At 44.5% G+C, this 25,282-nt stretch overlaps 1 protein-coding gene across 2 annotated transcripts in view; it reads right to left on the bottom strand.

Annotated features, from left to right (window-relative positions):
- FNTB (farnesyltransferase, CAAX box, beta) overlaps positions 1 to 13,629 on the bottom strand; it is an 80,242-nt gene extending 66,613 nt beyond the window's left edge. The window contains exons 1-2 of one of the 2 annotated variants that reach the window (XM_054530218.2): positions 8,849 to 10,501; positions 7,507 to 8,449 (exon numbers count right to left, since the gene is read on the bottom strand). In XM_054530218.2, coding sequence (XP_054386193.2) covers positions 7,507 to 7,596 — 90 coding nt within the window. In that variant the 5' untranslated portion in view covers positions 7,597 to 8,449; positions 8,849 to 10,501. The other variant, XM_024231756.3, reaches the window with a different exon arrangement.
- Between the last annotated feature and the right edge of the window lie 11,653 nt (positions 13,630 to 25,282).

The following is a 25,282-nucleotide window of genomic DNA, read 5'->3' as shown; positions in this document are numbered from 1 at the left end:
GCCTGAATTCTATGCCACCTCTTTGAGATTTACTCATTTTGTAATCGCCCAACGGGTTCTTCCAGCTTGCTGCACAGACACAATCAATTCACTGAGACCACAGCCTTGCAATAAAGAAAGACTTTAACTCACATGCAGCTGGCCACACCACATTGGAGACAGAGTTATTACTCAAATCAATTTTCCCAAAGGTTTGCAGGTTTTTCAAGGATAGTTTGGTGGGCAGGGGGTTAGGGAATGGGAATGTTGATTGGTTGGGGATGAAATCATAGGGATGTGGAAGAAAGATGGTCCTCCTGCACTGAGTCAGCCTGTGGGTGGGGCCACAGGACCTGTCTGTGTGGAGTCAGCCAGTCAGAAATGCAAAAATCTGAAAAGACATCTCAAACAGCCAATCTTAGGTTCTGCAATTGGGATGTTATCTACAGGAGTAATTGAGAAAGCTCTAAATCTTGTGACCTCCGGAATAATCGCTGGTTATCCTTTACACCTACATCTTAGCACAATTCAGGACCCTCTCACAATCCTAAAGGGAGATTGTCTTTCCAAAATTATGACCATAAGAGAAATCTGACAAGACTCCAACTGATCAAGCAAGACTCTGTTTCTATTTTTTTTTACTGTGAAATGAAAAATGGCAAAATGACAGTGTGACAATTTATGTGAATTTTTAAAAACACAAATCCAGTTGTTTATGAATGCATAAAAGGATTAAAAGTGAAGTGGAAGGATGCACACACAACTTATGATAAGGGCTGCTTCTGGGAAGGGTGGGAGGCACACTGAACTGGGGATAGGGTTAAAGGAGGGTTTGGCTATATTTCTAATTGCTTTTCCTTTAAACAAATAACCAGAAGCAAAAAAAAAAAAAAAGATGTTAGCAAATGTTAATTTTCGGTTACAGAAAAATGGCTGTTAATTACATTATTATACTTTTGTTAACCATAAATTTCTTAGAAAAATAAAGGTAAAGGATTTCAAAGTGCTTAGTTTTATGATGCCTCATCCCCCATACCTACATAGATAGGCAGGCCACAACATACGCAGAAGCTGTGTTCTCAAAGTTCATTGGTTTTTAGACCTTATTTGTTTTCCCATCAACACAACGTTATACCTAACTGTTAGGTTCCAAGGCCAGCTCTCCCATTATTTAATGTATAACCTAATAAATGTTAAGCCTAACAGTACCTCTCTCACCTTCTCTAATCATGAGGCAACTGATCACTCACGATATGGCAAAAAGGGAACCCAAGAGTTGAGTTTACCCCTGCTTCTGATAGGGCACAGGCTAGATGTTTCTTTTCTTTTCTTTCTTACTTTCTCTCTCCTCTCTGTCTTTCTTACAATAGAGACGAGCCTCACTATGTTGCACAGGCTGGTCTCAAATTCCTGGCCTCAAGCAGTCCTCCTGCCTCAGCCTCCCAAAGTGCTGGGATCACAGACATGAGCCACGGTGCCCAGCCCAGGCTTGGTTGTTTCTTTTCTTTTTTCTTTTTGAGACAGAGTTTTGCTCTTGTCACGCAGGCTGGAGTGCAATGGCACGATCTCGGCTCACTGCAACCTCCACCTCCCGGGTTCAAGCGATTCTCCTGCCTCAGCCTCCTGAGTAGCTGGGACTACAGGTGCCTGCCACCAGGTCTGGCTAATTTTTGTATTTTTAGTAGAGATAGGGTTTGACCAAGTTGGCCAGGCTGGTCTCAACCTCAGGTGATTCACGTGCCTCAGCCTCCCAAAGTGCAGGGATTACAGATATGAGCCATTGCACCCGGCCGCAGGCTAGGTGTTTCTATGTACAGAACGTTTTCAAGTTTGCTGGTCAGGCTTTATATATACATACGTACATATACATACACACACATATATGCACACATGTATATATATAAAATATATACATGTATAATATACACATATCTTTAAAATATATAATATAAACTAAGTATGTATCAACTTATAAACTATACACACATATATGATATAAACTAATATAGTAATGCGCCACATAAGGATGTTTTGGTCAAGAACGTACCACATATTCCACAGTAGTCCCGTAAGACTATGACGGAGCTGAAAAATCCCTACGGCCTAGTAACACAGCCTTCATGATGTTGTAGCACAATGCGTTACTCACATGCCTGTGGAGACACTGGTGTGAACAAACCTACTGCACTGCCAGTGTTATAAAAGTATAACACATACAATTATGTACAGTACGTAACACTTGATGATGATAATAAACAGCTACATTACCAATTCATATGTTTACTATACTATACTTTATATTATTAGAGTGTATCTCTACTTATTTAAAAAATTAACTATAAAACAGCCTGAGGCAGGTCCTTCAGGAGGAATTCCTGAAGAACGCACTGTTATCCTAGGAGATGACAGCTCCATGCCTATTACTGCCCCCGAAGGCCTTCCAGTGGGATGAAATGTGGAGATGGAAGGCAGTGACACTGATGATCCTGACCCTGTCTAGGTCCAGGCTAATGTGTGCGTTTGTGTCTTGGTTTTTAACAAAAAAGTTTAAAAGGTAAAAAGAAAGTTAAAAAATTTAAAAGTAGGAAACAGCTTACAGAATAAGAATATACAGAAAATATTTTTGTACAGCAGTACAACGCGCTTGTGTTTTAAACTGTTATTACAAAAGGGTCAAAAAGCTGTAAAAAAAATTTTTCAGTTTATGAAGTAAATAACTTACAGTAAGCTAGGTTTAATTTATTATTGAAAGAAAAAAGCGTATGAATAAATTTAGCATAGCTTAAGCATACCGTTTTTATTTTTATTTTATTTTTCATAATGTCTGCTCAGTAATAAGTGTACAGTATTTATAAAGTCTACAGTAGTGTATACTCATATCCTAGGGCTTCACATTCACTCACCACTCATTCACTCACTCACCCAGAGCAACTTCCAGTCCCACAAGCTCCATTCATGCTAAGTTCCCTAGATAGGTCTATCATTTTTTATCTTTTATAACATATTTTTACTTTACCTTTTCTATATTTACATATGTTTAGATACAAAAATATTTACCATTGTGTTCCAATTGCCTGCAGTATTTAGTACAGTAACATACTGTGTAGGTTTGTAGCCTGTAGCCTAGGAGTAACAGGCTATACCATATAGCCTAGGTGTGTAGTAGGCTATGCCATCTACATTTATGTTAAGTACACTCTGTGATGTTCACACGACAAGGAAATTTCCTACTGACAATGTATTTCTACTATTATTAAGTGATGCATAACTATATGTATATTAGTTTGTATTGTTCAATAATGGAGAGATTGTATTAGACTCTAGGGGCCAGGGATCAAGTAACTGTACTAGAGTCCCCAACACTTAGGTGCCATGGCAATAAATAAATGAAGAGCTAACCAAATGCCTGCATTCTGGACAGCTCTGTTTAAAAGGTATTTCCTGGAGTTTTTCATTTAATCAATAGAAATCCAATCACTAGGCCAGGCGTGGTAGCTCACGCCTGTAATCCCAGCACTTTGGGAGGTGGAAGCAGGTGGATCATTTGAGGTCAGGAGTTTGAGACCAGCCTGGTCAACATGGTAAAACCCCACCTCTATTAAAATACAAAAATTAGCCGGGTGTGGTAGCACATGCCTGTAATCCCAGGCACTTGGGAGCCTGAGGCAGGAGAATCGCTTGAACCTGGGAAGCGGAGGTTACGGTGAGCGGAAATCGCGCCACTGCACTCCAGCCTGGGCGACAAGAGCGAAACTCTGTCTCAAAAAAAAATAAGAATAAAAAAATAAAAAGAAATCCAATCAATAAAAGCAGAGAATAGTTTCCATTCAGTAAGTGGTAAACAACAACTAATGCATTTGGCACTTTCTCTTTCACAGGTTCTATCTAAAGCCAGTCTCATGGGCACCAACTTTCATACCAGGCACTACCACTTCTCTGCTTCCTATATCTCCCTCCTCTCCCAGAGACAGAATGTTTCAGAAAGTAGATTTGCTGCCTAAGATTCATGTCATTGAAGTTGCAGTAAAAGAGTCATTTAATATATGAAATATAAGGCAAGACTTTTCAAAAAAAATTATCTCTCAGAACATACATGTCACTTTATATTCAAATACTTACAAAGTACCTCTTGCTATAGGAAGTTTTTCAATTTCTTTATTTTGAATACAAAGTACCAGCTGGGGATGACACAATATCCTAAAACAACCTCAGTTAAGGTGTGGTTTGGGCTGCTTTGGCTATTGGTAATCAGTGAAACAAGATAAATTAAACACAAATTTAGTAATTATCCCTGGAGATATAAACTCACGCTTCCATGTGTAAACTGCCATTGTAAGGCCGGCTTTTTATTTTGTTTATTCATTTTTCACTTTTTTTAGAGATGGAGTCTCACCCTGTTGCCCAGGCTATCTCAAATTTGTGGGCTCAAGCTATCCACCCACTTGGCCTTCCAAAGTGCCAGGATTACAGGCATCAGTCACCATGCCTGGCCAGTAGACCAACGTTTTAAAGATCATTTTAGCCGGGCGCGGTGGCTCATGCCTGTACTTTGGGAGTCCAAGGTGGGCGGATAGCTCGAGTTCGGGACCAGCCTGGGCAACACAGCGAAACCCTGTCTCTACAAAAAAAATACAAAAAGTAGCCGAACGTGGTAGCACACGCCAGTAGTTCCAGCTACTCAAGAGGCTGAGGTGGGAGGATCACTTGAGCCTGGAAAGTTGCTGCAGTGAGCCATGATCGTGCCACTGCACTCCAGCCTGGGCAACAGAGACCCTGTCTTTAAAAAAAGAGATCATTTGGAAAAGTAATAAAGTGGTTAAGTTGCAGTGACTACAACTATATACCAACTGGAAACACTGTAAAAAAAAAAAAAAATTCTAGGCTCACATCTGTAATCCCAACACTTTGGTAGGCCAAGGCAGGCCTGTGAGGTCAAGGCTGCAGTGAGTGGTGATTGCATCACCGCACTCCAGCCTGGGCGACAAAGTGAGACACTTTCTTAAAAAAAAAAGTCTAATGTTATGCAAGTGGATACTTGTAACTTGGAATAAACTGTTCAGTGGTAACACCTTATTCATATTCAAAAAGGATGTATCTCAAGAACTGAACATGTGGTCCGGAAATCCACATTGGCTGACTCAAAAAGTGGCTCCAGTGATGACAAAAATAGTGAAGTCAAAGATGCATGTGAAGAGTCTGAAAAGAAACATTTTATAAATAAGAAGAGGAGGAAAACCAGCATTTCTAAATTAGTGTTACTTTATAAAGTAGGTGATTTTAAGTAGGTATATGGACCCAAATTTAAATGTAAATTTTGGAAGCAGGTATTTTTCACTTATATACCTAAAAGAACATGTATTTTCAACTTGACCAAAAACAAGCTTTTGGACTTTTTAATGGGGAAATTTTGATATGCAGGATTACTTTACACTTGGGCAATATGGTATATGCTGAATTTCAATAAAATAAAATGGATTCAGAAAGCTAGCCTACTGACCACCTAACCAAGCAGAGCTCTGGTTCCTTCCATCAGAGGCATAAAAAGTTGGGAAGTTTTATCATATTTAGTGATTTGTTCCACTTCCATTTACTAATATTTTGGATCCTATAAGCTGAAATAAGTCAACAGCAGGTCAGGATTCTGTTCCGCTGGTCCCTCCTTAGGATATGTGGTGGCCCACTGCCCGAACCTGAAGCCAGCACATCACCTGCCTTTTAATACCCTGATGGGGGCCCACCCGCTCAGCTCACCTCGTTTCCTACCACATCCAACCTGCACTCTCCGCTCCTGGTAAGCCATTTTAACACCCCCAGTCAAGCCTGAGTCTTCCCTCAAAACAGCTCTCCCTCCTAGAATGGCTGCCCCAAACTCTTTTTTATAGCCCATCCAGTTCCACGTTCTCCATGAAGTCATCCTGACCACCTCAGCCCACACAGATGGCTTTTCAACTCCCCAAAATCCTTGCGCAAAGCAGTCATAATTTAGCACTCTGTGACTACCTATAGCATATTCTTCTTCTTTTTTTCTTTTTTGAGATGGAGTCTTGCTCTGTCACCCAGGCTGGAGTGCAACGGTGCAATCTCGGCTCACTGCAACCTCCGCCTCCCAGGTTCAAGAGATTCACCTGCCTCAGTGTCCTGAGTAGCTGGTATTACAGGTGCACACCACCACGCCTAGCTAATTTTTGTATTTTTTTAGTAGAGATGGGGTTTCACCACGTTGGCTAGGCTGGTCTCGAACTCCTGACCTCCAGTGATCCGCCAGCCTCAGCCTTCCAAAGTGCTGGGATTACAGGAGTGAGCCACCGCACTCGGCCTTACAGCATTATTCTTTTTTATCTCTCTAAGATAAAAGAATTTTGAGGGCAGGGATCAAGACTAATAATTCTCTTATATTCCCCTCAGAGTTCAAGTCACTTGATTGACAATGAACCATGCCAATGGTTCAATGACACCATGCCATTTAAAGTGGAGAATGCGTTTGCCTCTGTTCAAAGACAAACTCAAAGAAAAACAGTAGTATCTTTTGTAAACACCTGTTTTTGGCAAGGCTGCTACCTCTGAGACTATCAGTATTAACCTACTGGCCTGAATCAGAGTGTTTGCAATGGGATGATTCCAGATGGCACAATAAGGAAGGCAGGCACTAACAATACAACCACGTCTTGTTCTCTAGTGTCATGAAAGGCCCTCCCTGCATTTGCATTAACAAAACAGCTTAGCAAGGTGGAGACCTTCATAAAAATATCCACAGCTGACCATTTCTCATTACCTCCACTACCGTCACTGTGAGCTAAGCCACCGTCACCTCTCCCCCAGGATACTGCAATAGCCTCCTAACTGGTTTCCCTGTATCCACTCTCACTCCCCACCATCTACTCTTGACAGTAACCTAAATGAACCTGTTAAAATGCTAGTCGGATTGTGTCACTCCCCTGCTCAAAACTCTCTGATCATGGATCAGTCTAAGTCCTGGCAGGAAACAGATGGCACAAAGTGGGTGATTTGAGGAAAGTTTATAAAGGAACTATTTACAAAGATGTGGGCAGGTGTAGGGAAACCGCAAGAGAAAATGCAGTATCTGGAGCTGGTAAATCAGGGGTACCTGAACTCCTCATAGACCTGAAGGTATGAAGGATGGAGAGGGAGGGAGACAAAGAGCTCCGCAGAGAAGGCACATGACAGGAAATGTGACCTTAAGTCTAAGGAAACCCCAGCCCACACAAGCCTGCGGGAAGGAAGAAATACAGCGGTCTCATTCTTCTCCTTTTCAGTCACCCCCAGCAATACTTCCCATGGCCCGCAGCCATAAAGCAAGGCAACCTGTCAGTGCAGGGACCTTCCTGGAACACATCTACAGAGCAGGCTGGAAAACGGCCAAGTGAATCTGGGGCAGTAAATGGCAGGTATACAGCCAAGTGGCTCCCCATCTCAGTCAGGGTATTTTAAAGTACTTCCAAGGGCCAGTGAGACCCTACATGATCTGACCCATCTCCTACTCTCTGGTTTGCTAAGCCCCCTGCTTACCAGGCATTCTGCTGCCTTGGTCCTTTGTGCTTGCTGCTTTTTCTGCCCAGAATACTCTTGCACCAGATCCATGATGGCTTCCTCCCTCATCTGAGACTTCAGATCTCAGATCACATGTGTTGTCACCAGAGGGTTCCCCTTACCACCTTATATGAAGACCTCCCCTGCTTCCTGACACATTCCTGACACACCCTATCCCCTCTATCCCAAGGTGTTACTCTCCACGCGTTTCTAATTAACATTTTATATTGAGATAGCTATAGATATTATCTCTTTTAATTGACTGCCTCATTGGCCTAGAAACAGTTTTATAAAGGCATCAACTTGGCCTCTTTTGTTCAACAACTTATGCCGAGTGTCTAGAACAGTGCCTGGCAGGTAGAAGGTGCTCAAGTATTTGCTGAATGAATGAGAATCAATGAATGGAACAGACGACTCACAGCTAAGGACTCCTTCCACTATTTATAGGTTTAACTCCTATTACCAAATTATCGCTTAACAAACCGAGTCTTCTGATAATCAGATAGGAAGCAGGTAACAAGCATTTATTTTTTGTTTTTTTTTTTTTAATTTAAAAAGTTTTTGTCTTAAATAGACACAGTGTCTGGCTATGTTGCCCAGGCCAGTACCAAAATCAGTACAGTCGTTTTTTGTTTTGTTTTAAGAGACAGGGTTTTACTCTGTTGCCCAGGCTAGAGTACAGTGGCTCGATCATGGCTCATCTGTGAACTTCTGGGCTTAAAAATGATCCACCCACCTCAGCCTCCCAAGTAGCTGGGAGTACAGGTGCATGCCACCACGCTCAGCTATTTTTTTTTTTTTTTTTTGGTAGAGACAGGGTCTTGCTATGTTGTCCAAGTTGGTCTCCTGGGCTCAGGTGATCTTCCCGCCTCGAACTCCCAAAGTGCTGGGATTACAGGCGCCAGCCATCAATTTGTTTTTACTGGCAATGGGACAAAATTGAGCTATCAGTAAATGGAAGCTTTAGTCAAAACTGAAAGAGTAATAGTATAACCTCTGTAAACAACTCCTCCTAACAAGGTTGTTACTTTTGATGAATTATCATCATTAACCTACCAATGCGGTAGGTCTCTAAACCTCAGTCTTCTCATCCATAAAAAGTGAAAGGATTGAATGATACCACGTATGGAGAGCATTTAGCACTGTGCTGAGACTCAATAAATGGTCACTAACATGATTATTAAAACAGTGAGGCAGGCCACAAAAATGAGATACAACATTATCTTCCTACTACCTGAAACTGTTCATCCTAGACTCTAATAATGTGTGCTGGAATAACAACATGAAAAAGAAAGATAAGATTCTTTACTGTCTGCCATACCGTTGGGTCTAGATTTGAAAGATGCTCGCACCAGGCGCAGTGGCTCACGACTGTAATCCCAGCACTCTGGGAGGCCGAGGAGGGCAGATCACTTGAGGTCAGAAGTTCAAGACCAGCCTGGCCACATGGTGAAACCTGTCTCTATTAAAATACAAAAATTAGCCGGGCGTGGTGGTGGGCGCCTGTAGTCCCAGCTACTCTGGAGGCTGAGGCAGGAGAATGGCGTGAACCCGGTAGGCGGAGGTTGCAGTAAGCCGATATCGTGCCACTGCATCCCAGCCTGGCAACAGGGCAAGACCCCGTCTCAAAAGAAAAAAAAAAGGCAATCCCATAGTCTAAGGTCAGATAATAAGTAAAACACTTGACGTGAATCAACTCAGCAATCCATCATTTAGGAATTCTGCAAAAATCCTGTAGGTTTTTCATCAATGGGAAATTTCTTTACAATCTTTTGCAGTCAGCCTTCCCTGGGACACACTGGCAGGCAAACCAACTTGGAGAATTAGCTAGATTCGAGAGGTGAGGATTTCCTTTGCTACCCTAAATTCCATGAAGTTTAAATCTCCAGTGAAAATATTCTCTCTGCTACTTTGTGAATCACCACGTATCAAGCCCTTGTTTCTGTTATAAATTTAAAATTCTATTTAGTCATAACTGTACAATAAAACAATTATTGTTACTAATTTTGCCAAAGTACAGGCTTCCAACTACTACTTTAGTAGGAAATACAAAACAGGTCTCTCCAAGGTGAAGCCTGGAGACTGACCTCACTAAGAGATCTTATTTCAGTAAGCAGCAGGATGTTCATTTATTAGTGTTAAGAATCATCCTAATCACTTCTCCTAGCGACAGATGGATAAACAGTTCCTCATAGCAACCATGGGAACAATTCCAATTAGGTATAAGAAGAAAAACAAAACTATGGTTTTGGGCATATGAATATATACTCATTCGCCAAACACTTTTCAAAATGATAGGTTCGATCCTACTTCTAGGCCTTAGGGAATGATTAGTAGTCCAAAATCTATACTTTCTATTAGATCACTTTCCAAACTCTGTTTTCCTGCCTGTCCCCCAACCAGGCTCCTGGTCAGGAGCTGTTTTATTTCCTTGTACTTCCATCGTTTAATATTGTGTCCGACACGTAGCTGGTGCTCAAATGGCTGAATGACTACCAAAATGCCCACCCACGAGGCGGGCCCCCAAACCTGGCACTGTAGGTCAAAAATTAAACAGATCGTGAAACGGCATGACAGCAGCCTGGCCCTCCTCTGCCTCCAGAAGCTAAGAGCAGGTTGGGAAAAGTCCACTATGCACCCCAGAACCTCCCGAAGTACTGGCAGAACACAGTGGGCTGTCCGACCCGCCCGGGCTGCCTCTGTCCTCCAGGCATAGAACAAGATTCTTCTCGTTCTTTAGGGCAGAGAGGACCCGGCTACTGCCCTCTCCTCCAAGCCCAACCTTGAAACGACCCTTCCCCAAGCTGGCCGCGCAAACGCTCCACGACGAAGCCCAAGCCTGGGCGCCCGGAGCTTCCCAGAGGGAAGGCGCCGCGGTGCGCTGTGGGAGTCGTAGTTCCCCGGTGAGTTCCGCACCCGGGCGGCCCTACGAACTGGACTCCCGCTCCCAGAACACACCGCGCGGCGCCTCGCCCAGTCCTGCCACCTCACCTGTTCTATGGACGTGACTGTTTCCACCGAGTCGTCCTGCAACCGCTCTCGCGCGTGCTCGGGCCTCAGACTGTACAACGGCTCTGACCAGACGGGGGAGGAAGATGGAGGGCAATAGTAGGTGAAAGAACTCGGAGAAGCCATGATCAGGAGAGCAGCGGACAGTGTGTAGCACTCTGCTTCGTTAAGCAACAGCGCGCATTGAAACTCGAGCGGGCTAAAGCGCTACGGCGAGCGGATAGAGGCAAAAAGATGTTGAACGCGAATTTCTCCTCCCGCCTACACGTCTTTAGAGTGAGTTACTGAGATGCTGCCGCCCCCCATTGGGCAGAGGAGCTGCTGCAAGAGCGCAGAGTCCTGAAGCGCAAGAGTGTCTACATCCGAATTTCATTTCAGAGAGATGGCGTAGGACGCCTCGGTTTGTTACGCAAATTGTTAAAGAACTTTAACATTCTGCTAATTCTCACTTAATTGTAATGCAATCGTTTGCAGTTTCAGGTGCCCAAGAACCCAATGAATGTAAGTTTGAAAACATTTCTGACAGCTCTACTGATTTGCCTCAGTCACGCTATTACTAATAGAATTATTGTGCACCTTGGGGTACTTGACAGCCTCCAAGGAGAAGGCAGCAGCTGCTCAAACGTGCAAGGACGCCGTCTCAGTAACTCAGTGATGGAGGGAGGGGGGCATTATGATTTTCTCCTGTCTCTTAGAGGTTACACTGCAGTAGCAAGAACTGAAATGCAGTAGAAGGAACAAGGATAAGTGAAATAGACAGTCAGTCCGCAGATATTTATGGAACACCTGCTATGTGTCAGGCATTGTGCTAGGTTCTAGGAATACAAAAGTGAAGAAAACAAAGTCCTTGCCCTTGAAAACCTTACATTCTAAGAAAATCGACAGAATTGAATGTATCCAACGCAATAAATATATGAAGACTTGTGATAAATGATATGAAGGAAAATAACAGGGTCTATGAGAGAGACTAAAGGGGTAGGAAACTAATTGAATTGTGTGGTCAGGCCAAGCCTCTCTAAGTGATCTTTCATTTGAGATCCGAAGGATGACGAGGAGTCATCCAGAAGAACAGTATGGGAAAGAACTCCTGAAAAGGAAGAAACAGCAACTTTTAGAAGACATGTGCTGGGCACGGTGGCTCACACCTGTAATCCCAGCACTTTGGGAGGCTGAGGCAGGAGGATCACTTGAGGAGTTAGAACATCCTGGGCAACAAAGCAAGACCTCATCTCTATTAAATATCAAAAAAATTAGCCGGACGAGGTGGCGCATGCCTGTAGTCCCAGCTGCTCGGCAGGCTAAGGTGAGAGGATCTCTTGAGCCCAGGAAGTCGAGGCTGCAGTGAGCTATGATTGTGCCACTGCACTCCAGCCTGGGTGGCAGAGTGAGACCCTGCTTCAAAAAAAAAAAAACAAAACAAAAAAACAAAAACCATAGGCTCAAGTGACCCTCCTGCCTCAGCCTCCTGAGTATCTGGAACTACAGATGCGCACCACCACACCCAGCTAGAATAAAAGAAATTCTTATTGATTCTTATGGAGTGAACTTACTCATCACACTTGCCTCCAGAATAACCAAGTTTAAAGCTGTGATTTTTAGGAAAACGCTGCTACCTTTGGACAAGCAGTAGAAGAGAATTTATTTTAGGGCATGCATCAAAAGTACTACACCAAAAATTATAATACCAGAGATTAAACTGGGGGAGTTGTATGTAGGAGATTATAGAAGGTATGATAATAACAGACATTCTGGGTACACTTGGAGACAAGCTTTACTTCCTGCTCAGAGCATTTCCCTCTGTTCCCACTCCATTCCATGTCACATGTCTAGGGTCCAGGGATTATAGGCCAGAGTAACATTTGACAACCAGCCATTCCCCTGTTCTCAGTCTCTAGTAGTAAATAGAAGCACTCACAAAAATTTCAAAGATGAGGCTGGGCTGGCCTAAAGACCTCAGGTGGATGAACACTACCACCGTGTCCATTTTAGTGGTACTGTTGCTGAACTAAGACCTAGAGGCACCAGAATGTTACCAAATCTGGAAATAAGGGGACTGTATGGGTTAGGACCCATGGATATGGCTGCACAGTGTGAAATGGTCTCATTATACTTCTCCGTGTATTGGCATCTTATTGTCTTTCCCTTAGTTATATTTTGGGAAATAAATGGTCTGATAAGGTCAGGGTTATATCTAAGGATTCAGCCTTTGTCACAAAGAGTTTCTTTGCAGGAGAGCTGGAAACTTAACGCTTCAATCCTGAAGACTGTGCTATTGAAAGAATAGCTGAGACAGTTTTGTGACAAATTGTTGCATCTGTCACAGATGCACCTAAAGCAATTGCAAACTGTATTTTAGAAATAAAAATTCATCTCTGAAATTCAGTCTCCTCTGCAGTGGGATCCAAAAGATGTGAATAGGAACATGGGCAAGAGTCTCCGGCAGGATAGTGTGTTTTCATTCAATTAATGTTTACTGAGTACAGGGTAAGTGCCGGGCACTGAGCTAAGTGCTGGGCACTGAGCTAAGTGCTAAGGAGACAGCAGTGAACAAGCTAGACACAGTCTTTGCCATTATGGGTCTCATGATTTACCAGAAAAAAACATTAAACAGTAATGACAGAATTGACTCTTTCATGACAGTTGGGAGAAATGGGATGAGGCAGAAAGAAGCACGGAGTGTTGTGAGCTTGCATGATGGGGAGACCCTCAGGTAGCCTGGAAGGTCTGGCAAGACTCCCATGAGGAAGTGAGTTCATTAATCCAGGAGATGAGAACATCCCAAGCAGAGGAAACCCAGTGACAACCCCAAATCAAGTGAAACCAGTAATGAAAAATATGTGGGGTTTGTACTCCATGTAAGCATCGAGAAGACTTGGATCAAATAGCCCACTAGTTGTCCCTCCTCTTGGTTTAATAAAACCACTCATTCAAGAAGCAGAATGAACATAAATATTAATGGTGCTATAGAGAATGATATATTTAGAGAGGAAACTCTTAGTCATGATAATAGCAACTCCAGCTTGGACTGCAGGTGGTTTATGTTTATTTTACTCAAATGCGTGATACTCTTTTCTAAATTAAACTGATCGAGTTTCTTTAAAAATAATATTAAATGTGCACCGTGCTATTTTATACTTTTAAGAGCAAGAAAAAGAAAAAAGTAGTGGTCTAAATGAACCACTAGAGGTCGCTTCTGACCCTGGAGTGCGTTTAGGGAGTAAGTTTTAAAACTGCTCTCGCCGTTCTCCCTGTTTTCACTCATACAAGCCGTATGTCGGAATGAATTGTTTCCTTTAATATCTTGTGAAACTGTGTAATAATACATATAATACATAATAATACATAATAATACATATAATACATAATAATACATTTGGAAAATGGAAAGAACTCGTCTATTATCCCGCTAGGTAATTAACTTCCTCCCCAAGTTTACTGCCCACCATCATCTGTGCCCTCCTACTCGGCGGTCCTGTCCCTCCTGTTCCCCTAGATGGAATGACTGCCCCATCTCCTACCTAGGACCAGGTCATCTCCCTCCCCTCACGCGCCACCCCCCAAAGACTATCGCGATTCTCTCTTGCCTTCCCTAAAACACCAAATTTTTCTTCTACTTGATCATCCAGATCTCCCTCAAGCATGCCATTTTCTCATTCTTGGCGGCGTGGAGGAGTCTCGCTCTGTCGCCCAGGCTGGAGTGCAGTGGCGCAATCTCGGCTCACTGCAACCTCCACCTCCCGGTTTCACGCCATTCTTCTGCCTCAGCCTCCCAAGTAGCTAGGACTACAGGCGCCCACCACCACGGCTGGCTATTTTTTTTTTTTTTTTTTTTTTGTATTTTTAGTAAAGACGGGGTTTCACCGTGTTAGCCAGGATGGTCTTGATCTCCTGACCTCGTGATCCGCCCGCCTCAGCCTCCCAAAGTCCTGGGATTACAGGCATAAGCCACCGCGCCCGGCCATGGGGGGTGGGGGGGGTGCATCTCTAACCCTCTTGATTCCACTCCTTCTCCAGCTACCCCCCCATGACTCATTGGCAGAGACCCTTGAAAGATTTGCTGCTACTAACATCTCCAGGTCCTCTCTTCCAACTCTCTCAAGCCCATTCTAATCAGGTTTTCCAATCGTTTCTTATCAACTCTCCATTAAATTCCATATCGCCAAATTCAAGGGCCAGGTCTCAGTCCTGATCTTAAGTCTTCCTTCTTGACTTCCCAGCAATATTTGCACAGTTGATCATTTCCCTTCTTGAAACACATTGTCTTTGTGGTGCCTCACACTGGTTTTCCTCCTTCCTTGCCTTTCTAATATCTTGGATACCTTAGCTTGGGGTACCCCAGGGTTCAGTCCTCAGACCTCTAATTGGTCTGCACTGACTTCCCTGTCAGCTCAGGCAGTCTCAATGTTTTAAATAACACTTGTAGGTTGAAAACTTCCTAATTTGTGTCTCCAGCCTGTATCTCTCCTGAACTCGAGTTCGTGTCTAATGTCTATTTGCATTTCCACTTAGATCTCCAATAGGCATCTCAAACTTAACATATCCACAACAGAGCTGCTGGTCTTCCCTTCCAAACTTGTGCACTCAGACTCCCCGATCTCTGTTATGATAACTCCATCCTTCCAGTTACTCCAAATACCTTGGAATCATTCTTGCTGCCTCTCTTTTTCTCACTCCTTGTAAGTTCTGTTCTAAATATATCTGATCACTGCTTACCAATCCCACTGCCAGTGTCCTGGTCCAAGCCATCATCATCTGTTACTTGGATTCTTACACTAATCTCTTAACTGTTCTCCCTCTTTTCACTCTTGTCCCCCTGTACCCTAATACAAACTAGCTATAGACTGAATGTTTAGGTGCCCCCAATATTCATATGTTGAAACCTAATTCCCAATATGAAGGTGTTTGAAGGTGGAGACTTTGGTAGGTGTTTGGGTCATGAGGGCAGAGCTGCCATGAATGGGATTCATGTCCTTATAAAAGAGACCCCACAGAGCTCCCTCACTCCTTCTGCCATATAAGGACACATAGAGAAGGCATCACCTATGAACCAGGAAGCAGGCCCTCACCAGACACCGAATCTGCAGGTGCCTTGATGTTGGACTTTATTTCTGTTGTTGACAAGGTACCCAGTGTATGGGATTCTGTTCTAGCAGCCTCAAAGGTCTAAAACAAAATGAAAAAGCCAGACTGAACTTTTAAAAACGTAAGCAAAGCCACCCCTTCACTCAAAGCTCTCTTCTCATCTCAAAGTCAAGGTGGCCTAGAGGACCCCAGTCACCTCTCTGGCCCCTTCCCTTGCACTATCCAGCTTCTTCACTGCCTTGACACTGGCCTCCCTGCTGTTCTGTGTACACCTCTCCTGCTGCAGCCTTGGAGCACTGATGCTTGTGTTGCTTCTCCCTGCAGAGCTCTGCCCCAGACATAGACGTGGATTGCCCTCCCTTCTTATAGTTTTTACTCAAATTCTTTTTTTCTTTTTCTTTTTTTATAATTTCTTTTTTCTAAAAATTTTTATGGTGATGGGGGTCTGCCTGTGTTCCCCGGGCTGGTCTCGAACTGCTGGAATCAAGCAATCCTCCCACATCAGCCTCCCAAAGTGCTGGGATTACAGGCATGAGCCACCACGCCTGGCCCAAATTCTTTAATCTAACCCCAATTTCCCTTTTCTTGAGATCTTTCCTGTCCTCCCCATGTAAAATGGGAGTGCCACCCCCTTTGGTAATAGCTTAATCCCACTCCCCTGCTTTATTTTTCTCATCACTAGATCAGAGACTTTATATTTTGTGTATTGATTTGTTTACTATCTGTCTTTCTCCACCAAAATGTAAGCTTTATGGGGCAGGAATTTTTTTTTTTGGTCTGTTTTATTCATTGCTGTACTCCCTGACATAATAGACTTTGAATAAGTTAAATGATTCAAATGATTTCCAGTCATTGTAATGAACATTTGAGTGCTTGTTTGTGTAACATAATTGTAGATGATAATGACAATGAACATAATACTAGCCTTATCCTTCAAGAGCTCACTATCTAATAACTACAGAGACCATGTAAATATAAATGAGTATAAAATAAATGTATAAATATAAATAAATCTACTAAGTAGATAAGATTTAAAATGAAAAATATATATAAATGATAAAAACATAAAATAAGACAATACATATACACAGAATATATTCCCCAAGAATGTATTCTCTTACAGTGGGAATGTAGCTGAAGGAGTAATTCATTCTAATCTATTTAATGAAGATGGCCTTTTATATATAATATTTGTGTTTAGTAACATTTGTAAGAGACTAGTCTGAAGTAATCATTTTTTAATAATTATATTGAAATTTAGAAATTGTGAAATGTATTTTTAAAATGTTCTGTATCACACAAAAGGAAATATAAAAAGTTTCCAATCATAAAAAACAAAAGAATAGCTTTCTAAATGCAGTACAATGATTTTATGGCACAAAGAACAGCTGTGAGCTTCTCAGAAATCAGTAAATCATCAATACTACATGCCTGCATTGTTTTATTGTGTTGTATATTGATATGAAATAAATTACATTATATATTATTAATCATTACATATACTCTATTACTGAAAACCTGTGCTAAAGTATTGACTCACAGTCCTGTTTTGGGTTTATCATGGTGAATATTTTACCAGCAGATACAAAATGGAAGCCAACTAAACAACATTGTTCACCTTGAAAACTCTAAGAAATGATTTTTTATTTGCCTGGGCGTGGTGACTCATGCCTGTAATCCCAGCACTTTGGGAGGCCAAGGCAGGTGGATCACGAGGTCAAGAGATCGAGATCATCCTGGCTAACATGGTGACACCCTGTCTCTACTAAAAATACGAAAATTAGCTGGGCATGTTGGTGTGCTTCTGTAGTCCCAGCTACTCCGGAGGCTGAGGCAGGAGAATCACTTGCACCTGGGAGATGGAGGTTGCAGTGAGCCGAAATCGCACCACTGCACTCCAGCCTGGTGACAGAGCAAGACTCCGTCTCAAAAAAAAAAAAAAAAGAAATGTTTTTTTTAAACTGTTAAGAGGCAATGCCAGAGGTGTACACTGTAGAGCATACCAGTGACTCTCAAGCCTGGCTGTGCACTGGGATCATTGGTGGAGCCTTCAAAAATCCAGATTCTCCCAGGCACCACCCCAACCAACTAAATCAGAATCTGTGGGGCTGGGGCCCAGGCACATGCATTTTGTCAAAGCTCCACAAGTGATGCTGACTCACAGCTAGGGTTGGAGCCACCTTGAAGCTTCTTTGTATGTGGTAGAAACATGAGCTGTCCACCAGAGACTGGCTCCCCTTCCACAGGGAGAGTTGCAGCTGGGAAGTGACTGCTCAGCAGTCTCCTTTGCATTTAGGCAGAGGCTTGTGAGTGAGTACTGGTCAATAAAAAGTGGAAGATGTGATATTCACCACATCTAGACCTGACCCTTTAAAACCTTTCATGCAATCCTCTATTTCCTCACTTCCCCTCTCCGCCAGCTGAAAGTCAATGCCTGGGGTAGCCCTCCATAATCAAAAGAACGTCATGCCACATGTTCTAGAAGTTAAAAACCTCAATTAACGAAGAGGTCTCTTTCAGTGTTTCACTCCACTGGACAAACGGTATCCCTTTGTAGATTCAAAATAATTTTCTGGACAGATTTTGTGACATCTTTCCAATGTGTATTATTACTACTCCTTTCAAACAATCTTTTTCAAGTCTGCTAATTTAGAACTACGGGTCAACTCTCCCCTCTCCTGTTGACAGAGCCCTTCTTCCCCTGCTGTCTACAAGGCAGTCTTAGAGGGGTCTTAAGTGTATACTTAGGTAAAAAAGGAGACCCTGTAAATCCTGATATGTGAGAGACCTGGGGTATGGCGTCTCCTTGCCTTTGGATGGCAGGCACTCTCTCTGATCCTTCCTGCAAGGCAGATCTTGTAAAGAACAACGTTGGCCAGGCGCGGTGGCTCACGCCTGTAATCCCAGCACTTTGGGAGGCCGAGGCAGGCGGATCACGAGGTCAGGAGATCGAGACCATCCTGGCTAACATGGTGAAATCCCGTCTCTACTAAAAATACAAAAAAATTAGCTGGGCGTGTTGGCAGGTGCCCGTAGTCCCATCTACTGGTAGTCCCATCTACTGGTAGTCCCACTTACTTAGGAGGCTGAGGCAGGAGAATGGTGTGAACCCGGGAGGCGGAGCTTGCAGTGAGCCGAGATCATGCCACTGCACTCCAGCCTGGGCGACAGAGCCAGACTCCATCTCAAAAAAAAAAGAACAACATCTTGCTTTTAAAAGGAGTCCTACAATGGAAGCAGTCCCTTGTTGAAAATAGCAGAGTTTCTGCCACCCTGGGTGCCTAAATGACTAGGGAACAAAGCCACCCTTATTCCTTACTCCTTACTGCTCATTAGACTTTTCATGAGAGGGAAATAAATCTCGTATATATATAGTGTGAGCCCCTGAGATTTAGGAATTCATCTGTTACAGCAACTAGCATTACCTTAACTAACACATGCAATGACTTTCCTGCATAGATTCCTAACTGCAGTTATCTTGTCCCCCAAAACATAACTTTGACAATACAAGTTGGATATGACATATATCGCATAGTTAGGGGTTGCTAGTCATATCTCTCAATTCCAGTTTCATAAAGGGAAGGATTGCTAATCAGAGGCTTTCATCACAAAATGTTCTACTTTGACCATCTAGACCACCTATCAGGAGGCCTCCAAAAAGACACAACTGTCATTTCCCACTCTATGATAATAATTCCTAAAAACTATCTTTGCACAGGAAATCTGATCTGATGAGGCTCCTGGTTTGGTCCTTGCTGTGGGCTGAGTTGCGTCTCCCCAGCACCCCCCAAATTCATATGTTGAAGTCCTAACCCTTAGTAGCTCAGAATGTGCCCATGTTTTTGGAGATAGGGACTTTAAAGGGGTACTTAGGATAAAATGGCGTCATGTTGGGCCGTAATCCAATTTGACTGGTGTCCTTAAAAGAACAGATTAGGGCCGGGTGTGGGAGCTCATGCCTGTAATCCCAGCACTTTGGGAGGCTGAGGCGGGCAGATCACAAGGTCAGGAGATCGAGACCAACCTGGCTAACACGGTGAAACCCCGTCTCTACTAAAAATACAAAAAAATTAGCTGGGCACAGTGGCGGGTGCCTGTAGTCCCAGCTACTTGGGAGGCTGAGGCAGGAGAATGGTGTGAACCCGAGAGGCGGAGCTTGCAGTGAGCTGAGATGGCACCACTGCACTCCAGCCTGGGTGACAGAGTGAGACTCCGTCTCAAAAAAAAAAAAAAAAAAGAGATTAGGACATTGATAGGCACAGGTGGAAGACCATGTGAACATGAAGACAGCCATCTACAGCCAAGGAGATACCTCATGAGAAACCAACCCTGCTGACACCCTCATCTCATACTTCTGACTGCCACAATTGTGGGAAATAAATTCCTGTTGTTTTTGTGTGTGTTTTTGTTTGTTTGTTTTGAGACGGAGTCTTGCTCTGTTGCCCAGGCTGGAGTGCAATGGCGTGATCTTGGCTCACTGCATCCTCCACCTCCTGGGCTCAAGCAATTCTCCTGTCTCATCCTTCCAGTAAGCTGGGATTACAGGCATGTGCCACCATGCCTGGCTAATTTTTGTATTTTTAGTAGAGATGGGGTTTCACCATGTTGGCCAGGCTGGTCTTGAACTCCTGACCTCATGACCTGCCCGCCTTGGCCTCCCAAAGTGCTGGGATTACAGGCATGAGCCACTACGCCCAGCCAAATTCCTGTTGTTTAAGCCACCCAGTCTCTGGTACTTTGTTATGGCATCCCTAGAAAACCGATGCAGTCGTGAAGGTGGTGGCCAGGACACTGAGGACAACCTGAAATGGTACTGTGGGTCATTTTGTGTCAACACCAATTACCATCAGAATTGTTTCCTGTGGTTCCCAGCCCCCAAATGCATGTGTCTCTGATAATTTGCCTTCTCCCCTCTTTCCTTGTCATTTGAGTATCTTTCCTCCATTCTCTATTTAGTCAGGGGAAAACAAAGAAAAAGCATGTGAATGGAGGACAGTACTGAGACCATGGTAGAGGGGATGTGTCCTGTTTCTTTTAATCATGAGATAAGGAGGAAATCCTTCTGCACCGTGGGCACATCACTAACAGTCCCCCAGAGTAGGAAACACAGGGTAAGTCTAGAAGAGGAGGGCGTTTCACTAACGGGGAGCCCCATGGTCCAGCTGTGTTGAGTCTTGGTGATGGACTGCCTATCGGTGCAACTCTCCAGCTGTTCAGCTGTTGCTATGGCAGGTCCCACAGTGGTGCCTTTGGGTGCATGCTCAGTGTGGCTGGGGTGGGGATGGGGGTGAATGGGGGCAGGCACTTGTCTCCCTGGTTAAAGAATCAGTATCACATAATTGAGAGACTGATTCTAGGAGGATTCTAGTGGAAAAGATGTTCAGCAACCATTCCTCAGATGTCTCCCAGTTGTACTGAAATATTCCCCAGTCCAAGCTGACCACAAATGGGGAGGATGCCAAAATGTTCCGCTGAGTGACTGAGGTAAGGGAATGGAATTTAGGTATTTCATTTACAAAGACCTGGTTAAAGTGAACTTTGTTGTCTCCACTATTTTTTTTTTTTTTTTTTTTGAGACAGAATCTCATTCTGTCGCCCAGGCTGGAGTGCAGTGGTGCAATCTCAGCTCACTACAACCTCTGCTTCCTGGGTTCAAGTGATTCTCCTGCCTCAGCCTCTGGAGTAGCTGGGATTACAGGCGTGCGCCATCACGCCGGCTAATTTTTGTGTTTTTAGTAGAGATGGGGTTTTGCCATGTTGGCCAGGCTGTTCTTGAACTCCTGATCTCAGGTAAGCCACTCACCTCAGCTTCCCAAAGTGCTGGAATGAGCCACCACGCCTGGCCATCTATATGATTCTTTTGCTAACATTGTCCCAAAATCTTAGGTCCTCCATCTCACAAAACACACACACAGACATATAGACACACACACATAGACACACAGAGAGATCTGTATGATGGCTCTGAAAGTGACTGAACCCAGATGAAGATGAGGATGAATATTTGAAGCTTGGGTTTTGGTTTCTAAACTATTCCCCAACTCTTTTTTTTTTTTTTTTTTGTGACAGAGTCTTGCTTGCTCTGTCGCCCAGGCTGGAGTGCAGTGGTGTGATCTCGGCTCCCTGCAATCTCCACCTCCTAGGTTCAAGTGATTCTCCTGCCTCAGCCTCCTGAGTAGCTGGGATTACAGGCACGTGCCACCATGCCCAGCTAATTTTTGTATTTTTAGTATAGACAGGGTTCCATGTTGGTCAGGCTGGTCTCGAACTCCTGATCTTGTGATCTGCCCACCTTGGCCTTTCAAAGTGCTGGGATTATAGGCGTAAGCCACCGCGCCCGGCCTTTTCTTTTGAGACAGAGTCTTGCTCCGTCGCCCAGGCTGGAGTGCAGTGGCACGATCTCGGCTCACTGCAACCTCCACTTCCCGGGTTCAAGCGATTCTCCTGCCTCAGCCTCCTGAGTAGCTGGGATAACAGGTGCCCGCCACTAGGCCTGGCTAATTTTTGTATTTCTAGTAGAGATGGGGTTTCACCATGTTGGCCAGGCTGGTCTCAAACTCCTGACCTCAGGTGATCCGTCTACCTTGTCCTCCCAAAGTGCTGGGATTACAGGCGTGAGCCACCTCGCCTGGCCTTTTTTTTTTTTTTTTTTTTTTTTTCCTAACGCAATGTAAGCTACTGAATTTGAGGTCAGTCCAGTATGACTACATACACTCCTTTTTTTTTTTTTTTTTTTTTTTTTTTGGAGACAGAGTTTCACTCTTGTCGCCCAGACTGGAGTGCAATGGCAGGATCTTGGCTCACTGCAACCTCTGCTTCTTGGGTTCAAGTGATTCTCCTGCCTCAGCCTCTGGAGTAGCTGGGATTACAGGCATGCGCCACCATGCCCAGCTAATTTTTGTATTATTAGTAGAGACGGGGTTTTACCCTGTTGGCCAGGCTGGTCTCGAACTCCTGACCTCATGTGATCTGCCCACCTCAGCCTCCCAAAGTGCTGGGATTACAGGGGTTAGCCACCGCGCCCCGCCTTTTTTTCTTTTTTTTTTTTTCTAAAGCAATGTAAGCTACTGAATTTGAGGTCAGTCCAGTATGACTACATACACTAAATTTTTTATGAATATGAACATTTATTTCTCTGGATTCCTTCCGCAAACCTCATTCCCTTTCCTGTCTTGCCTAGGGAAAGCCATTTCTTTCAAAGTGAAGTGAGGAATCCACGTCAGCTTGCATTTTCCTTCCTGTTTCCTCAGACAGAAGCAAGCAGAGAGGCACTAAAGGTCCCAGTGAGGAGGCCTGCAGAGAGCTATTTACCATTACAGTGCCGATCAATGGGAAGGCAGCTGCTGTGCCCAAAGCGGGTCAGGCTGGGTTGGATCTGCGCTCGGTACTCTGGTGGTGGTGGGAAGAAAATCACAGCAGGTTGGGCCTCGGTTCCTAGAAAACATCCCTGGCCATATTCATCTGTGGGTGTTCTTACCACCCGCGATGCGCAGGGAAAACATTACAGGGTGTTTTCTGCACCTCCGCTTTATTGAGCGCTGGGTCAAGTGTTGTGCTGTCCTTTCTTTTTTTTTTTTTTTTTTTTTTGACGGAGTCTCGCTCTGTCACCCAGGCTGGAGTGCAGTGGCGCGACGTCGGCTCATCGCAAGCTCCGCCTCCTGGGTTCACGCCATTCTCCTGCCTCAGCCTCCCGAGTAGCTGGGGCTACAGGCGCCCGCCACCACGCCCGGCTAATTTTTTGTATTTTTAGTAGGGACGGGGTTTCACCATGTTAGCCAGGATGGCCTCCTGACCTCGTGATCCGCCCGCCTCGGCCTCCCAAAGTGCTGGGATTACAGGCGTGAGCTACCGCGCCGGCCTGTCCTTTCCATGCATTATCTTATTTCATCTTTCCAGCAATCCTATAAGGTAGTCACTCTAAATATCCTATTTTGAGATGAGGAAACGGAGGCACAGAGGGGTTCAGTAATGTGCTCAAGATTGCACAGCTGGTGAGTGGTGACACTGGGACTGGAACCCAAGTGTGCCTAACTCCAGAGCCCTACGCATGCACCTGAAACCCCATGTAAGCCCAACGTAGAGACGCGCACCTAGAAATAATGGAATCCACTACATCAGTTCCTTTAGCTTTCAGTGTAATCAGAGTAGCTATCAGGGTCAGCATTCCCCCCCCCCCTTTTTTTTTGAGACGGAGTTTTGCTCTTGTTGCCCAGGCTGGAGTGCAATGGCACAATCTCGGCTCACTGCAACCTTCGCCTCCCGGGTTCAAGCAATTCTCCTGCCTCAGCCTCCGGAGTAGCTGGGATTATAGGCACCGGCCACCACGCCCAGTTATTTTTTTATATTTTTAGTAGAGATGGGGTTTCACCATGTTGGCCAGGGTGGTCTTGAACTTTTCCCCTCCTATTATAATTCAGACACTTAACCTGAAATATACCTTTTCAAATGAAGTAAATGGGCTTACCACTTTCCTTGACCTACTATTGAAAAATACATTCTCCATCCAATATTCATCCTGAAAACAGATATGTACATATATACTTTTCATTGCTTTTTTTTTTTTTTTTTTTTTGAGACAAGGTCTCACTCTGTTGCGCAGGCTGAAGTGCAGTGTCATGATCTCGGCTCACTGAAACCTTGGCCTAATGGGTTCAAACAATCCTCCCACCTCAGCCTCTCAAGCCTGGGATTACAGGCGAGTCACCGTGCCCAGCTAATTTTTTTATTTTTAGTAGAGACTGGGTTTCACTACATTGGCCAGGCTGGTCTCCAACTCCCGATCTCAAAGTGATCTGCCCGCCTCAGCCTCCTAAAGTACCGGGATTACAGGCATGAGCCAATGCGCCTGGCCTTTCGTTGCTTTTTAAAGACCTAATAGGCTAGACTTTGCTCTCCCTCAATACTCGTTGGTAGGGATAGGCAATTTTCTCAACTCCAGAGAGCATTCGTTTGCCTCTCTCCAGTGCTAACACATTCAGTGGTAGGAAACTGGGTCTTGAACAAGGGCCATTCATTCTTTGGTGCCACTGGCTATACCACAGAGACATTTAGGGGTCTGAAACAATACATTGGTCACCTGGGAACCTATCCTAAGCACCTTAGAGGGAAAACAGAGACTTTTGCCCGCACACCTCCAAAGGATTTTGCACTTGGAGATGTTTTTATGATCATCTATCTTTTCACCCTGGTGGAGGACGTGAGTAGGCATTTTCCCCATTTAAAGAAAAAATGGGGACGGGGGAGGGCCGTGACACAGTCACACGGGTAAGGGGCAGCCAGATGGCAGGGAGGGGGAATTCCACCCACACTGTCGGGGGCTCATGGAGACGGGTGTTCGAATCCAGATCCTGCTCAAGGCCTTCCTACCTCGGGTGAGCCTAGCTGAGGACCAGCCACTGAGGAGCCCGGCCAGGATCCTGCAGATGCAGGGTGCCACGGCGGGCGGAATTACCGGCGCCAGACTTGGGGTGGGATATGGCGAGAAGTGGTGAGCCCGGGAAGCCGAGCATGGTAGAAGTGGGCTGGGTGGGGGCTCACCTCAACTCCCCCATTCGGAGCGTCCGCGGAAAAACTAAAACGTTCCCCGCCCCGGGCAGGAAGGGGTTGGGAGAGGGGGCTGGCGCCCGGCCCCAGCGTCGCCCGCTCGGTGGGGTCCAGCTCTCCT

Source organism: Pongo abelii, chromosome 15 (genome assembly GCF_028885655.2).
Source record: "Pongo abelii isolate AG06213 chromosome 15, NHGRI_mPonAbe1-v2.0_pri, whole genome shotgun sequence".
In the NCBI taxonomy this organism is placed as follows: domain Eukaryota; kingdom Metazoa; phylum Chordata; class Mammalia; order Primates; family Hominidae; genus Pongo; species Pongo abelii.
Note: the sequence above shows the minus strand (reverse complement) of the source record. Positions and strands in the feature narration are given on the sequence as shown.